Source organism: Corylus avellana, chromosome 5 (assembly GCF_965113065.1).
Source record: "Corylus avellana chromosome 5, dhCorAvel1.hap1.2, whole genome shotgun sequence".
NCBI lineage: Eukaryota > Viridiplantae > Streptophyta > Magnoliopsida > Fagales > Betulaceae > Corylus > Corylus avellana.
In genome coordinates, this window is record NC_142494.1 from 8,414,555 (window position 1) to 8,431,280 (window position 16,726).

At 33.1% G+C, this 16,726-nt stretch overlaps 1 protein-coding gene and 2 pseudogenes across 1 annotated transcript; 2 read left to right on the forward strand and 1 right to left on the reverse strand.

Moving 5' to 3' along the window:
- The first annotated feature begins 816 nt into the window (after positions 1-816).
- On the forward strand, positions 817-1,449 carry LOC148585341 (uncharacterized). Its single transcript, XM_088516716.1, has one exon. The coding sequence runs from the start codon at positions 817-819 to the stop codon at positions 1,447-1,449; it is 633 nt and encodes a 210-aa protein (XP_088372842.1).
- Positions 1,450-5,659: 4,210 nt separating this feature from the next.
- LOC148585342 (uncharacterized) lies at positions 5,660-8,137 on the forward strand (annotated as a pseudogene).
- An 894-nt stretch (positions 8,138-9,031) lies between these two features.
- LOC148585343 (uncharacterized) lies at positions 9,032-11,566 on the reverse strand (annotated as a pseudogene).
- Positions 11,567-16,726: the final 5,160 nt, after the last annotated feature.

Here is a 16,726-nt window from a genome sequence, read left to right on the forward strand (position 1 = left end):
TGTTTTAATACGGCCCTTTTGGCAAAGCAGTGTTGGAGGATAGGGAAGGTGCTGGATAGCCTTATTGCAAAAATTATGAAGCCAAGTATTTTCCGGATTGTTTGATTTTGGAAGCCCAATTAGGAAGAAAACCGTCGTTTGCGTGGCGAAGCATACAAAGCTCATGCGGTTTGCTTCGAGAAGGGTTAATATGGAGAGTGGGGTGCGGTGAAAAAATACATATATGGCAAGATAGGTGGATTCCCCAACCTCACTCTTTTAAGATTCAATCCCAGCCATCTCTGTTAGCTCCTATAGCCACAGTTAGCGAACTCTTGGACAATGCGACACTAGGGTGGAATCAGATTTTGGTGAATCAGATTTTCTCAAATGAGGAGTCCAAACTCATACTCTCTTTACCACTCAGTGGCTCACCGCAAGATGATCTCCTTGTATGGAGGGGTACGGCCAAGGTGGTCTTCTCCGTTCGTAGTGATTACTATATACAAAAAGAGGTGGAAAAGGCGACTCAAGCTGAAAGTTCCCATGGGGGTCAGCCTAGTGCAATTTGGGGGAAGCTATGGAAACTGTCGATCCCAAACGTGGAAAAGAACTTTCTATGTAGGGCCTGTCATGAAATCCTTCCGACTAGAGCGAACCTATACAGGCGCAAAATTTATTGCGAACCCAAAGTGCCCAATCTGTGAGTTAGAAGATGAAACGGCGGCCCATGTCCTTTGGAATTGCCCCTCAGCTGCGGATGTCTGGGGCATAGGGGAAAGAATATTCTAGAAAAGCTCTTTCCGTGATCAGAGTTTCTTACAAGTGGCCGAGGAAATGTTTGCAAGGTGTGATCGGGAGGAAATACTCCAGTTTGCAGGCCTAGCAAGGAGACTATGGCTAAGGCGAAATGAAATTGTCCATGGAGGTCCTTTCTCCTTTCCAGCAGCGATGGTTAAGTCCACTACGGATGCTATTCTGGAATATCATGCAGCTCACGTGGAGGGAGGACTTCCAAGCAGCACGACGAGATCCACAAAGTGGGAGGCACTGCCGGTGGGCTGGATAATGGCAAATTGGGACGCATTGATCAATAAACAGCAAGGAAGGTGGGGAATGGGGGTGATCCTAAGGGACCATATAGGGCGGATGATAGCGGCAAAGTGTTCCTCTCGGTTGGGAGTTTTAGACCCAACAGCTGCTGAGGCAATAGCTGCTCTGGAAACCATCTGTTTTTATAGCAAATTGGGCCATGATTGGATTCAGTTTGTGGGTGATGCAAAGGTGGTGGTGCATGCGGTGACAACATATGAACCTGACTGGAGTAATAAGGGTCATATTATTGCGGCGATTAGGACAGCAACCCAATCTTTTTCTCACTGGAAGATGCTAAGTGTGACAAGAGAAGCAAACCAAATAGCTCACGTCTTAGCAAGAAGGGCATCAAAACAATGCATGGAAAATGAGTAGTTTACTGACCCACCGGATTGTATTAAAGATCTTCTTGCCTTTGAGCAAGGGGTACCTGTTATTTTGAGCTAATTAATGAAGCTACTTCACTTTCAAAAAAAAAAAAAAAGGGAAGAAGAAAAAAGAAATGGAGAGGATCCTTTTCCAAGAATAGTTTTATGTCTAGGTCATTAATTAATGCGATATTTTGACATAAATTAACATAAATTTCAAAATTTTAATGCCTCATATTATCATATGGAAACCCCTTACAATCCGAAGCTTTACATTTTAGGAAATAAATTTTGTTGGTGGTTGTGTTATATGATTTATATAATCTTATATGAGAGTCTAAGACCGTATGAAACTTGACCCTATGATCTTTTAAAATAAATAATTTGGATGATTAGATCAAAAGTGTCCAATCATTTAAAAAAAAAAAAGATGATCATATCAAAATTTGATCTTCCAATCTTTAAAAAGAATAGATTAGATATCGAAATATGATTGTCTCATTTTTAAAAAAAAAAAAAAAAAGAAAAGAAGACAGTCATATCAAAATATAATTGTCTCATCTTTAAAATATATATATATAAATTAAAAAAAAAAAAAAAAAAAAAATTGACATGTCCGCACAAAAAGAGGAGAGAAATTACCAATATAATTAGATTAAAAATTCATCAAACAATATTATGTGACACTCTCAACTAACTTTCTATTTAGCTTTTAGTCAACAATATTTAGAACTCAAACCTACATTTTCATCTATTATTGATTTTTAACTAATTAATATATACAAAGTAGTCTTTTAATGATCAAACATGTTCTTCTTTTTTTTTTTTCTTTTTTTTTCGTCTTTTAATTAAGTTTTCTCAGCATGCTTTTAATTAGTATTATCAGCATGATATTTTTTTAATAAAATATATATATATCCCAGCGTTGTGAGAAAACACTGTGAGAAGAACTGAACAGCTTCATTTCAATATATATTTGTAAATTAGTTAAAGGGTCGTGATTTTCTCCTTAAATTTCAATCAATTAAATCATATATGATTTAATTGATTATATGATTAACATATTATATATGTAAGTTCCTATTGTCATTGACAACTTAACATAATATTAATTATCACTTAAGAGAAAAGAAAAAAGAATTAAAAATAAAAAATAAAAGAGAGTGTGTTCAACCGTACAAGGTTCAACTAATATGTATCTATGCAAATCAATATCCTGAAAACGAAGTTCAACTAAACAATCTAAATTTTCGAGAATTTCTTCAAATCAACACTCCTAAATCAAATCAATATCTTGCTCTGATCTTCTTCAGCAATATCGTATATGATTTAATTAATTATATGACTAACATATTATATATGTAAGTTCCTACTTACTGTATGTTGGTATATGATTAACAATTTAACATAATATTAATTATCACTTAAGAGAAAAGAAAAAAGAATTCAAAAAAATTAAAGAAAAGATTGCGGATTCAACTAATATCTATTTATGCAAATCAATGTCTTGAAAACTAGGTTCAACTAAACCGTCTAAATTTTCAAAAATCTCTACAAATCAACACTCATAAATCAAATCAATATATTGCTCTGATTATCTTTTTCAGCAAAATATATATAAGCTATGTAGCCCCTTATCACGCTACTACCTATTGCAAATTCTGCCCATTCCTACAAATTTCGCAAACACTTTTCAACTCATACAAGCTATAATCGTGAGGAAGACGACTCAAGTAAGTTAACTTTTCTTATTTCTTCTGATCAGTTTTATACAAAATAAACCCGGCCTCTTTATTTTTTATTTTTATTTTGCAAGTGTGAACGCTCATTTTAAGAGTGCCTGTAATTCAATTTTTTAATTTTTTCTATTTCTTGATGATATGACAAAACTAAGTTATTTGTATTGATGCATATGCTTTTCTTGATTGAATAGAATGTTTGTCTTTGTAGAAGAACTACGAAATTACTATTTTGTGGTATTTGTGTACATTTTGTTTTTTGTTTTTTATTTTTATTTTTTTGTGCTTAGTGTAGTTTGATATGAGATCTCCCCAAATTACTGGATGAGAGGTGCTTTTATACAGTTCCGCAAAAAACATTACCTTCCATTAAAATGCTGACACCTCATTTAGTACATTTTAAATAATTAAAACTAAAATTAGAGGTTCTACACGGTCTTGGCTGCCATTCATTAAAATGCTAACACCTCATCTAGTACATTTTAAGAAACTAAAACTAAAACACCTGATAACTATCTTCCAAACATTAAAAAACCAACCAATCTATGGATGCACAGAAATACGCTCGCATAATTTAAAACTTGCAGTGATGCTGTGTGAAATTACTTTTATCATAACTGTGTATAATTAGAAAAATAACTTTTAGAAATATTGTGCAGTGAGATTTCATTGATATTGCAGTCTCCACATAAATTGTGTGAGTTGCACTTCCCTTTTTTTTCTTTTTTTTTTCTTTTTTAATTTCATTTTTTTGTTTGTTTAAAAAAAATAAAAATTATTAATATACTTTTAATTTTTCCCGAATTTCTTTGGGTTTTTTTCCATTTAAAAAATATATTCCATGTGCATTTAGCTCTTCCTAAAGAAAGCTGTTAAAACAAAATTTTCAATTTTCAATTTTTTTTTTTAAATCGCTTTTTTCAATTAAAATTTTCCCTATTTTTAAAATTAAAAAAAAGAAAAAAGAAAAAAAGAAAAAGGAGTGGATAGTGAGAGACAAAGAAATAAATAAAATAATATAAAACAAAGTAAGTGGTGGGGATTAAGAAAAGAGAGAGCGGACGGGCGGAGAAGTTGGGAGAAAGAATAAAAAGGTGATGGAGAAAGACAAAAATGTACAAATAACTTTTCAATTTCTTTTCATTCAGGAAGGTCAAAATAGTCATTTTACTCTCAAACAAAAATTCCCTCCTGTGGAATCCACACTTGTTTATAGCTTTAAGTTTAAGATAAAGTCTAGCATTCTTTTATCAATTAAATGAGGTGTTTTTCACCTAATCTGATAACATAGATTTTGATAAAACTTGCGGTCTCAAAATTTAAAATTAAAAAAAAAAAAAATCATTTTTTTCAATTAAAATTTTCCTTTTTTTTAAAAAAAAAAAAAAAGAAAAGAAAGGGAGTGGATAGTGAGAGACAAAGAAATAAATAAAATAATATAAAGCAAAGTGAGTGTTGGGGAAGGAGAAAATAAGAAAAGAGAGAGAGGTAGCGGCGGAGAAGTTGGGAGAAAGAAGAAAAAGGTGATGCAGAAAGACAAAAATGTACAAACAATTTTTTAAATTATTTTCATTCAAGAAGGTCAAAATAGTCATTTTACTCTCAAACAAAAATTCCCTATTCTTGTGGAATCCACACTTGTTTATAGCTTTAAGTTTAAGATAAAGTCTAACATTCTTTTATCAATTAAATAAGGTGTCATTACACCTAATCGGATAACATAGATTCTGATAAAACATGAGGTCTCTTTGAGTTTTTATGTTAGATATTAATTAAATAATTAAATATATTATTTTTTATTTGACTTAATTTTTGTGAGATAATGATAATTTAATATGATGTTAAAAGGATTCAATTGTTGAGAGGAAATTTAAGCCTTGAGTATTAAAGTAGTAATTAAATAAATAAATTCATAATTTTTATCAACTTAACTTTTTAAGATAATTGGTAATTTAAGGCTCTAACCTTTATGCCTATCCTTTTTTTTTTTTTTTTTTTCTTTTTGATTTTTGATATCTTTATGCCTATTCTCATTTGCTTAACATAGAGGCTGGATTAGAAGATGTACCTTTTACATAATTAATTCTCATTCAAGCGTTTCACTAAATTTATAATTTTTTTTTTTTTTTTTTTTCAGATTTCAAATTATCATTTATATTAATCAATATATAATCAAGCTTTCATTAAAACAAATGTAGAAATATATTTTTCATTGTTAGGCTAGTGGGTGCTAAATACAATTAGAAAAAGGAAAAACGATTCAAATGTTATAGTTAGTAATGGACAAAAGTTGATGGTTAATATGTTTCTACGCATTTGATGTAGTTAGCAATGGACAAAAGTTGGATGACAAATAATAAACGGTCGGAGGAGTATGTGAGGGGGGTTAATGACTTTTTGGAGTTCGCATCTAACAATGGAACTCATAATGGGAAGATTCGTTGCCCATGTACGAGGTGTGCCAATGGCACCTTGTGGGTATGGGGTATGGTACACACACATTTGATAAATTATGGAATTTGTCAAGGTTACACTTGTTGGTATGCTCATGGAGAACAACTTGGGACTACTTCTAGTCATCAAGCTACTAACACCCCCTTTCATAGGGAGCCAATACATGATGGTTCCAGTGGAATGCTTGACATGTTGCATGAGGTTTTTCCTATTGTGACGGATCCTAATATGAGTCAATGCCCTATATCCGAAATGGGTGGGGAAGCTGAAGGAGTACACGAAGATCGACAAGGTACTAGTCAGGGTACTGAAAAGTTTTATGAATTCATCAATGATGCTAAGAAGCCACTATATGAAGGGTGCACAGAATATACTAAGTTTACTGCTATTGTAGACTTGTATAATTTAAAGTGTATGTCTGGATGGAGTAATAACTCATTTACACTATTCCTTGAAAAGTTGAGTAAAATGCTTCCACCGAATGCGTCGTTGCCCAATAACACATATCAGGTGAAAAAGTACATGAAGGAGTTGGGGCTTGGATATGAGAAGATTCCGGTCTGTCGTAATGGTTGCATGTTGTTTTGGAAAGACAACGAGAATCTGGAAAATTGTACAGTGTGTGGAAAATCGAAGTGGAAGTATATTATAAATGTGGCTGAGTCATCTAAAAAATTGAAGAGAAAACCAAATAAGATTTTATGGTGGTTTCCTTTGAAATCAAGATTGTAGAGGCTATTCATGTCATCAAAAACCGCTTTAGACATGAAGTGGCATGCAGAGAATCGCACGAATGATGGGGTACTAAGGCATCCAGCCGATGCCTTTGCTTGGAAGGCATTTGATTCACAGTACCCCGATTTTGCTTCTGACTCGCGCAATGTCAGACTTGGATTAGCATCAGACGGTTTTAATCATTTCGGAAACATAAGTACAAGTTACAGTACGTGGCCGATTATTTTGGTACCGTACAATTTACCTCCTTGGATGTGCATGAAACAATCATCTTTAATGTTGTCGCTGTTTATCCCAAGCCAAAAATCACCCTCTTTCAAAATAGATGTGTACCTAGAGTCTTTAATCTTAGAGTTAAAGGAATTGTGGGATGTTGGAGAACCAACTTATGATGTATCCTCTAATGAGATGTTTATGATGCGTGCTGCCTTGATGTGGACGATAAATGATTTTCCTGCGTATGATGATTTGTCTGGGTTGAGGACAAAAGGACGGAACGCATGTCCTTGTTGTATGGGTAATACAAAGTCTAAATGGTTAAACTATGGGACCAAATTTTGCTATATGGGGCATAAACAATACTTGCTAATGGATCATAGGTGGAGAAAGAAAAGAAAATTGTTTGATGGTACCCAAGAATTGGATCATCCACCTCCTATGCCGACTGGCAATGAAATATGGAGACAAGTACAAGGTGTTGATAGTGTCGCTGAGGCTATTAGGAAAGTGGTGGGTCATGATGACCAATCAATATGGAAGAAGCGAAGTATTTTCTTCACATTGCCTCATTGGAAAAATAATATGTTGCACCACAATCTTGATGTAATGCACATAGAGAAAAATGTAGTCGATAATATTATTGGCACGTTGTTAAACATGAAGAACAAAACGAAGGATAACATAAAAGCACGTTTGGACTTAAAAGAATTGGGTTTAAGACCTGAACTTCACCCAACCCTAAAGGTGCAAACAAGACGTATTTCCCCGCAGCCTATTTCACAATGACTAAGAAAGAGAAAACGGACTTCATAAAAGTTATACAGAATGTAAAAATGCCTGATAGACATGCTTCAAATGTGTCACATTGTATCAGAGTTGAAGAATGTAGTATTGTAGGTTTGAGGAGTCATGATAGCCATATTCTAATGCAACAACTTATGCCAATTGCTTTGCGCGGATCCTTACTGAATAAGGTTGTGAAACCTTTAATTGAGTTGTTTGGTTACGTTAAATAGATTTGTTCCAAAACCCTAAAATTGGAAGATTTGGATCGACTTGAGTCTCGAATCCCTTACATACTGTGCCAATTGGAAATGGTCTTACCACCCGGATTTTTCACACTGATGGTACACCTTCTCGTATATTTGGCTACTGAATGTAGGCTAGGAGGACCCGTTCATTATCGGTGGATGTATGTCTTTGAAAGGTATGAAATTATTATATTGCAAACTAATATTATTTTTATCTTATTTGACATGATACTTATATACTTTATTTAATATAGGTGCTTATATCGATATAAGGGTTATGTATGCAATAAAAGCGTCATTTGAAGGTTGTATTGCTGAAGGGTACATAGTAGAGGAATTATTGACGTTTTGTTCGCGCTATTTGCAATCATCATGAACGGTATTCAATAGACCCATTAGAAACCATGACGATGCTAGAGGAGAGGTCAAGAGTTTCAATCTTGATGAAAAATCATTGGCTCAGGCACATCAATATATACTCTTCAACTCTGATGATTTCATTCGATTCCGCATGTGAGTTTCATTTTTAATTTGTACACTTAGAAATTCATTACATTTTGAAAAAGTAATTGTAACATGAATTTGTGGTGCCACCCACAAATATAGGATGCACAAGGAGGAGCTAAAGACAAGAAATCGTAGGAATCGACAAATGACAAATGAATTAGATAAGTTGCATAGAGATCAAGTTTGTGATTGGTTCCAGGGCTATGTAAGTGTCATCTACCGGTGTCGATAGAGGACGCCGATGCATCCATCTCTGCCGGCGTCAACAGATAACACCAACACAGCTCCTTCTCCAGCGTTTGTAAAAGACGACGGCATATCTTCATCTACCGGCGTCGATAGAGGATGCCGGAGCATCCATCTCTGCCGGCGTCAACAGATAACGCCGGCACAACTCCTTCTCCGGCGTTTGCAGAAGACACCGACGCATCCTCATTTGCCAGCGTCGATAAAGGACACCGGCGCATCCATCTCTGCCGGTGTCAATAGATAACGCCGGCACAACTTCATTCTCTTCACCTGCGGTCGCCCAAAACGCCGGAAAACAGCTTTGCCGACACTGTTTAAGCCGGCGTTAGCACCAAACGCCGGGAATACAATTCCCGGCACTTGTTTTCTCTTCCACTGCGTTTTTTAGGTGCCAGGAGAACCTTTTTTTTTTTTTTTTTTTAACTTAATATTAGTTATTTGACTTAAAAATAACACTTACATAGCCCCGGAACCAATCATAAAATTGATCTCTGTGCAACTAATCTGATTCATTTGTCATTCATCGATTCCTACGATTTCTCGTCTTTAGCTCCTCCTTGTGCATCCTATATTTGTGGGTGGCACCACAAATTCATGTTACAATTACTTTTTCAAAATGTAATGAATTTTTAAGTGTACAAATTAAAAATGAAACTCACATGCGAAATGGAATGAAATCATCAGAGTTGAAGAGTATATATCGATGTGCTTGAGCCAATGATTTTTCATCAAGATTGAAACTCTTGACCTCTCCTCTGGCATTGTCATAGTTTCTAATGGGTCTATTGAGTACCGTTCGCGATGATTCCAAATAGCGCGAATAAAACGTCAATAATTCCTTTACTATGAACCCTTCAACAATACAACCTTCAGGTGACGTTTTATTGCGTACATAACCCTTATATCGATGTAAGCACCTATATTATATAAAGTATATAAGTATCATGTCAAATAAGAAAAAAATAATATTCGTTTGCAATACAATAATTTCATACATTTCAAAGACATACATCAACCGATAGTGAACAAGTCCACCTAGCCTACATTCAGTAGCCAAATGTACAAGAAGGTGTACCATCACTGTGAAAAATCCGGGTGGGAAGACCATTTCCAATTGCAATAGTATGTAAGGAATTCGAGACTCAAGTCGATCCAAATCTTCCAATTTTAGGGTTTTGGAACAAATCGCTTTAAGGTAACCAAACAACTCAATTAAAGGTTTCACAACCTTATTCGGTAAGGATCCGCGCAAAGCAATTAGCATAAGTTATTGCATTAGAATATGGCAATCGTGACTCTTCAAACCTACAATACTACATTCTTCAACTCTGATACAACGTGACACGTTTGAAGCATGTCCATCCGGCATTTTTACATTCTGTATAACTTTTAAGAAGTCCGTTTTCTCCTTCTTAGTCATTGTGAAACAGGCTGCGGGTAAATACGTCTTGTTTGCACCTTTAGGAATTGGGTGAAGTTCAGGTCTTAAAGCCAATTATTTTAAGTCCAAACATGCTTTTATGTTATCCTTCGTTTTGTTCTTCATGTTCAACAACGTGCCAATAATATTGTCAACCACATTTTTCTCTATGTGCATTACATCAAGATTGTGGGACAACATATTATTTTTCCAATAAGGCAATATGAAGAAAATACTTCGCTTCTTCCATATTGATTGCTCATCAGGACCACCTCTTTCCTAATAGCCTCAGCGAAACTATCAACACCTTGAACTTGTCTCCATATTTCATCGCCAGTTGGCATAAAAGGTAGATGATCCAATTCTTGGGTACCATCAAACAACGTTCTTTTCTTTCTGCATCTATGATTCATTGGCAAGTATTGTCTATGCCCCAATATAGCAAAATTTGGTCCCATATTTTAACCACTTATACTTTGTATTACCCATAAAACAAGGACATGCGTTCCATCCTTTTGTCCTCAACCCAGACAAATCACCATACATAGGAAAATCATTTATCGTCCACATCAAGGCAGCACGCATCGTAAACATCTCATTAAAGGATACATCATAAGTTGGTTCTCCAACATCCCACAATTCCTTTAACTCTAAGATTAAAGGCTCTAGGTACGCATCTATTTTGAAAGAGGGTGATTTTCGGCCTGGGATAATCAACGACAACATTAAAGATGATTGTTTCATGCACATCCAAGGAGGTAAATTGTACAATACCAAAATAACCGGCCTCGTAATGTAACTTGTACTCATGTTTCCGTAAGGATTAAAACCATCTGATGCTAATCCAAGTCTGACATTGCGCGAGTCAGAAGCAAAATTGGGGTACTGTGAATCAAATGCCTTCCAAGCTAAGGCATCGGTTGGATGCCTTAGTACCCCATCATTTGTGCGATTCTCTGCATGCCACTTCATATCTGAAGTGGTTTTTGATGACATGAATAGCCTCTGCAATCTTGATTTCAAAGGAAACCACCGCAAAATCTTATTCGGTTTTCTCTTCGATTTTTTAGATGACTTAGCCACATTCATAATATCCTTCCACTTCGATTTTCCACACACTGTACAATTTTCCAGATTCTCGTTGTCTTTCCAAAACAACATGCAACCATTACGATAAACCGGAATCTTCTCATATCCAAGCCCCATCTCCTTCATGTACTTTTTCACCTAATATGTGTTATTGGGCAACGACACATCCGGTGGAAGCATTTTACTCAACTTTTCAAGCAATAGTGTAAATAAGTTATTACTCCACCCAGACATACACTTTAAATTATACAAAGCTACTATAGCAGTAAACTTAGTATATTCTATGCACCATTCACGTATTGGCTTTTTAACATCATTGAGGAATTCATAAAACTTTTCAGTACCTTGACTAGTACCTTGTCAATCTTTGTGTACTCCTTTAGCTTCCCCACCCATTTCGGATATAGGGCATTGACTAGTACCTTGTCGATCTTCATGCACTCCTTCAGCTTCCCCACTCATTTCGGATATAGGGCATTGACTCATATTAGGATCCATCACAATTGGAAAAACCTCATGCAACATTTCAAGCATTCCACTGGAATCGTCATGTATTGGCTCCCTATGAAAAGGGGTGTTAGTAGCCTGATGACTAGACGTAGTCCCCAGTTGTTCTCCATAAGCATACCAACAAGTGTAACCTTGACAAATTTCATAATTTATCAAATGTGTGTGTACCATACCCCGTACCCATGAGGTGCCATTGGCACACCTCGTACACGGGCAACGAATCTTCCCATTATGAGTTCCGTTGTTAGATGCGAACTCCAAAAAGTCATTAACCCCCCTCACATACTCCTCCGACCATTTATTATTTGTCATCCAACTTTTGACCATTGCTAACTACATCAAATGCATAGAAAAATATTAACCATCAACTTTTGTCCATTACTAACTATAACACTTTGAATCGTTTTTCCTTTTTCTAATTGTATTTAGCACCCGGTCACTAGCCTAACAATGAAAAATATATTTCTACATTTGTTTTAATGAAAGCTTGATTATATATTGATTAATATATACAGTAATTCCAAATCTGGAAAAAAAATATATATATTTTAAGCACATGAGAATAGGCATAAAGATATCAAAAAAAAAAGCATAGGAAAAAATGTTAGAGCCTTAAATTACCAATTATCTTAAAAAGTTAAGTTGATAAAAATTATGAATTTATTTATTTAATTACTACTTTAATACTCAAGGCTTAAATTTCCTCTCAACAATTGAATCCTTTTAATATCATATTAAATTATCATTATCTCAAAAAAAATTAAGTCACATAAAAAATAATATATTTAATTATTTAATTAATATCTAACATAAAAACTCAAAGAGACCTCATGTTTTATCAAAATCTATGTTATGAGATTAGGTGTAATGACACCTTATTTAATTGATAAAAAAATGTTAGACTTTACCTTAAACTTAAAGCTATAAACAAGTGTGGATTCCACAAGAGTAGGGAATTTTTTGTTTGAGAGTAAAATGACTATTTTGACCTCCCCGAATGAAAATAATTTAAAAAGTTGTTTCTACATTTTTGTCTTTCTGCATCACCTTTTTCTTCTTTCTCCCAACTTCTCCGCCCTACCTCTCTCTCTTTTCTTATTTTCTTCATCCCCACCACTCACTTTGTTTTATATTATTTTATTTATTTATTTGTCTCTCACTATCCACCCCCTTTCTTTTCTTTTCTTTTTTGTTAAAAAAAAGGAAAATTTTAATTGAAAAAAAAAAACAATTTTTTTAAAAAATATTAATTTTTAAATTTTAAATTTTGAGACCTCATGTTTTATCAAAATCTATGTTATCAGATTAGGTGTAAGACACCTCATTTAATTGATAAAAGAATGTTAGACTTTATCCTAAACTTAAATCTATAAACAAGTGTGGATTCCACAGGAGAGAATTTTTGTTTGAGAGTAAAATGACTATTTTGACCTTCCTAAATGAAAAGAAATTAAAAAGTTGTTTGTACATTTTTGTCTTTCTCCATCACCTTTTTCTTCTTTCTCTCAACTTCTCCGCCCCGTCCTCCCTCTCTTTTCTTAATCCCCACCACTCACTTTGTTTTATATTATTTTATTTATTTCTTTGTCTCTCACTATCCACTCCCTTTCTATATATATATATATATATATGGAAAATTTTAATTGAAAAAAGCGATTTAAAAAAAAAAATAAATTTTAAATTTTAAATTTTGTTTTAACAAGCTATCTTTAGGAAGAGCTAAATGCACATGGAATATATTTTTTAAATGGAAAAATACCCAAATAAATTCTGGAAAAATTAAAAGTATATTAATAATTTTTATTTTTTTAAACAAACGAAGAATTGAAATTAAAAAAAATAATAATAATAATAAAAAAAAAAAAAGAAGTGCAACTCACAGAATTTATTTGGAGACTGCAATATCAATGAAATCTCAGTGCACAATATTTCTAAAAGTTATTTATCTAATTATACACGGTTATGATAAAAGTAATTTCACACAGTATCACTGCAAGTTTTAAATTATGCGAGCGTATTTATGTGCATCTGTAGATTGGTTGGTTTTTTAATGTCTGGAAGATAGTTATCAGGTGTTTTAGTTTTAGTTTCTTAAAATGTACTAGATGAGATGTCATCATTTTAATGAAAGGCAGCCAAGACCGTATAGAACCTCTAATTTTAGTTTTAATTATTTAAAATGTACTAAATGAGGTGTCAGCATTTTAATGGAAGGTAATGTTTTCTGTAGAACCGTATAAAAGCACCTCTCATCCAGTAATTTGGGGAGATCTCATATCAAACTACACTAAGTACAAAATAATAATAAGGGGAAAGTCCACATACCCCCCTCAAACTACCACCCAATTGATAATGTCCCCCTCCAAACTTTAAATTGCGACAATGTACCCCCCAAACTACCAAAACATTATCAATGTCCCCCTCATTGACAAAACTACCTTTAGTAAAATAAAATAAAATAAAAATCTTTTTATTAGAAAAAAAAATTAAAAAATTTTGATTTTTTTTTTTTTAATAAAAATTGAAAATTTCTCGTTTGTTTTTTTGTTTTTTTTTTTTTTAAATGTTTTCTTTTATAATTTTTAAATAAAAATTTCCGTTAAAAAAAAATAAAATATTTTTCGTTTAAAAAAAATAAAATTTTCGTTTTTTTAAAACATATTTTAAAAAAATCTTAAAAAATAAAAATTGATTTTTTTAAAAAAATAAAAATTTCGGTTTAAAAATTAAAATTTTCGTTTTAATTTTTTTTTTTTTGAATTTTAGGGGTATTTTTGTCATATTGATAAATATATAGGGGCATTTTGATCTTTTTGTTAGCTTTAGGAGGAATATTGACAATATTTTGGTAGTTTAGGGGGTACATTGTCGCAATTGAAAGTTTGGGGGGGACATTGTCAATTGAGTGGTAGTTTAGGGGGTATGTGGACTTTACCCTATTAATAATAATAATAATAAACAAAAAACAAAAAACAAAAGGTACACCGATACTACAAAATAGTAATTTCCTAGTTCTTCTACAAAGACAAACGTACTATTTGATCAAGAAAGGCATATGCATCAATACAAATAACTTAGCTTTGTCATATCATCAAGAAATAGAAAAAAATTAAAAATTGAATTACAGGCACTCTTAAAATGAGCATTCACACTTGCAAAATAATAATAAAAAATAAAGAGGTCGGGTTTATTTTGTATAAAACTGATCAGAAGAAATAAGAAAAATTAACTTACTTGAGTCGTCTTCCTCACGATTGTAGCTTGTATGAATTGAAAAGTGTTTGCGAAATTTGTAGGAATGGGCAGAATTTGCAATACGTAGTGGCATGATAAGGGGCTACATAGCTTATATATATATATATATATATATTGAAAAAGATGATCAGAACAAGATATTGATTTGATTTATGAGTGTTGATTTGCAGAGATTTTTAAAAATTTAGACGGTTTAGTTGAACCTAGTTTTCCAAACGTTGATTTGCATAAATAGATATTAGTTGAATCAGCTATCTTTTATTTAATTTTTTTGAATTCTTTTTTCTTTTCTCTTAAGTGATAATTAATATTATGTTAAATTGTTAATTATAATCAACATACAGTACGTAGGAATATACATATATAATATGTTAGTCATATAATTAATTAAATCATATATGATTTGATTTAGGAGTGTTGATTTGAAGAGATTCTATAAAATTTAGACTGTTTAGTTGAACCTAGATTTCAGGTTACTGATTTGCATAGATAGATATTAGTTGAACATTGTACCATTGAACACACTCTCTTTTATTTTTTATTTTTAATTCTTTTTTTCTTTTTTCTTAAGTGATAATTAATATTATGTTAAGTTGTCAATGACAATAGGAACTTACATATATAATATGTTAATCATATAATTAATTAAATCATATATGATTTAATTGATCGAAATTTAAGGAGAAAATCACGACTCTTTAACTAATTTACAAATATATATTGAAATGAAGCAGATCAATTCTTTTTGCAGTGTTTTCTCACAACGCTGGGATATATATATATACATATTTTATTAAAAAAATATCATGCTGATAATACTAATTAAAAGCATGCTGAGAAAACTTAATTAAAAGACGAAAAAAAGAAAAGAAAAAAGAACACGTTGTTTGATCATTAAAAGACTACTTTGTATATATTAATTAGTTAAAAATCAATAATGGATGAAAATGTAGGTTTGAGTTCTAAATATTGTTGTCTAAAAACTAAATAGAAAGTTAGTTGAGAGTGTCACGTAATATTGTTTGATGAATTTTTAATTTAATTATATTAGTAATTTCTTTTCTCTTTTTTGCAGACATGACAAAAGAAAAAATTTATTATATTAGTTAATTTAGTTTTTTTATATATATATATATATATATATATATATATAAATCATATAACACAACCACCAACAAAATTTATTTCCTTAAACGTAAAACTTCAAATTGTAAGGGGTTTCCATATGATAATATGAGGCATTAAAATTTTGAAATTTATGTTAATTTATATCAAAATATTGCATTAATTAATGACCTAGATCCTCTCCATTTCAAAATCCCTCAATTTCGGAACAGGATCCTCTCCAGTCCATAATGAACTGGAGAATATCCAGTTCATGGTAAGGATTTCTCGTCATAAATCCTATGGCTAAAAATGAGACACATATCTCACTAAAAAAATAATATTAAAATATTATTTTAAAATAAAAAAATAAAAAAATAAATTAATAAAAAAAGAAGAAAAAAGAAGGGGGTGGCTGGCCACCCCCTATGGTGGCCGACCACCCCCATTTTGGGGTAGGGGTGGCTCAAGCCACCCCCAATGGCCCATGGAGGTGGTTCGGCCACCCCCATCTTGCAAAAAGGGGGTGGTGCAGCATTGGGGGTGGCTCGGCCACCCCCTTTGGGGCAAGTTAAAAAAAAAAAAAAAATGAGTTGGCCCTTGGGGGTGGCCGAACCACCCCCAAGGGCCATGGGGTGGCTTCGGCCACCCTAGACCGGCCGGTCTAGGGTGGCCGAAGCCACCCCTTGGCCCAGAGGGGGTGGCCGAGCCACCCCCAAGGCGGCCTATGGGGGTGGTTCGGCCACCCTCTCGCCGGCCATTGGGGGTGGCTCAAGCCACCCTACCCCAAAATGGGGGTGGCCGGCCACCATACCACCCCCTTCTTTTTTCTTCTTTTTTTATTAATTTATTTTTTAATTTTTTTTAATTTAAAATAATTTTTTTTTTTTTTTTTAGTGGGATATTTCTCATTTTTAACCATAAGATTTATGAGGATAAATCCTCACCATGAACCGGATATTCTCCAGTCCA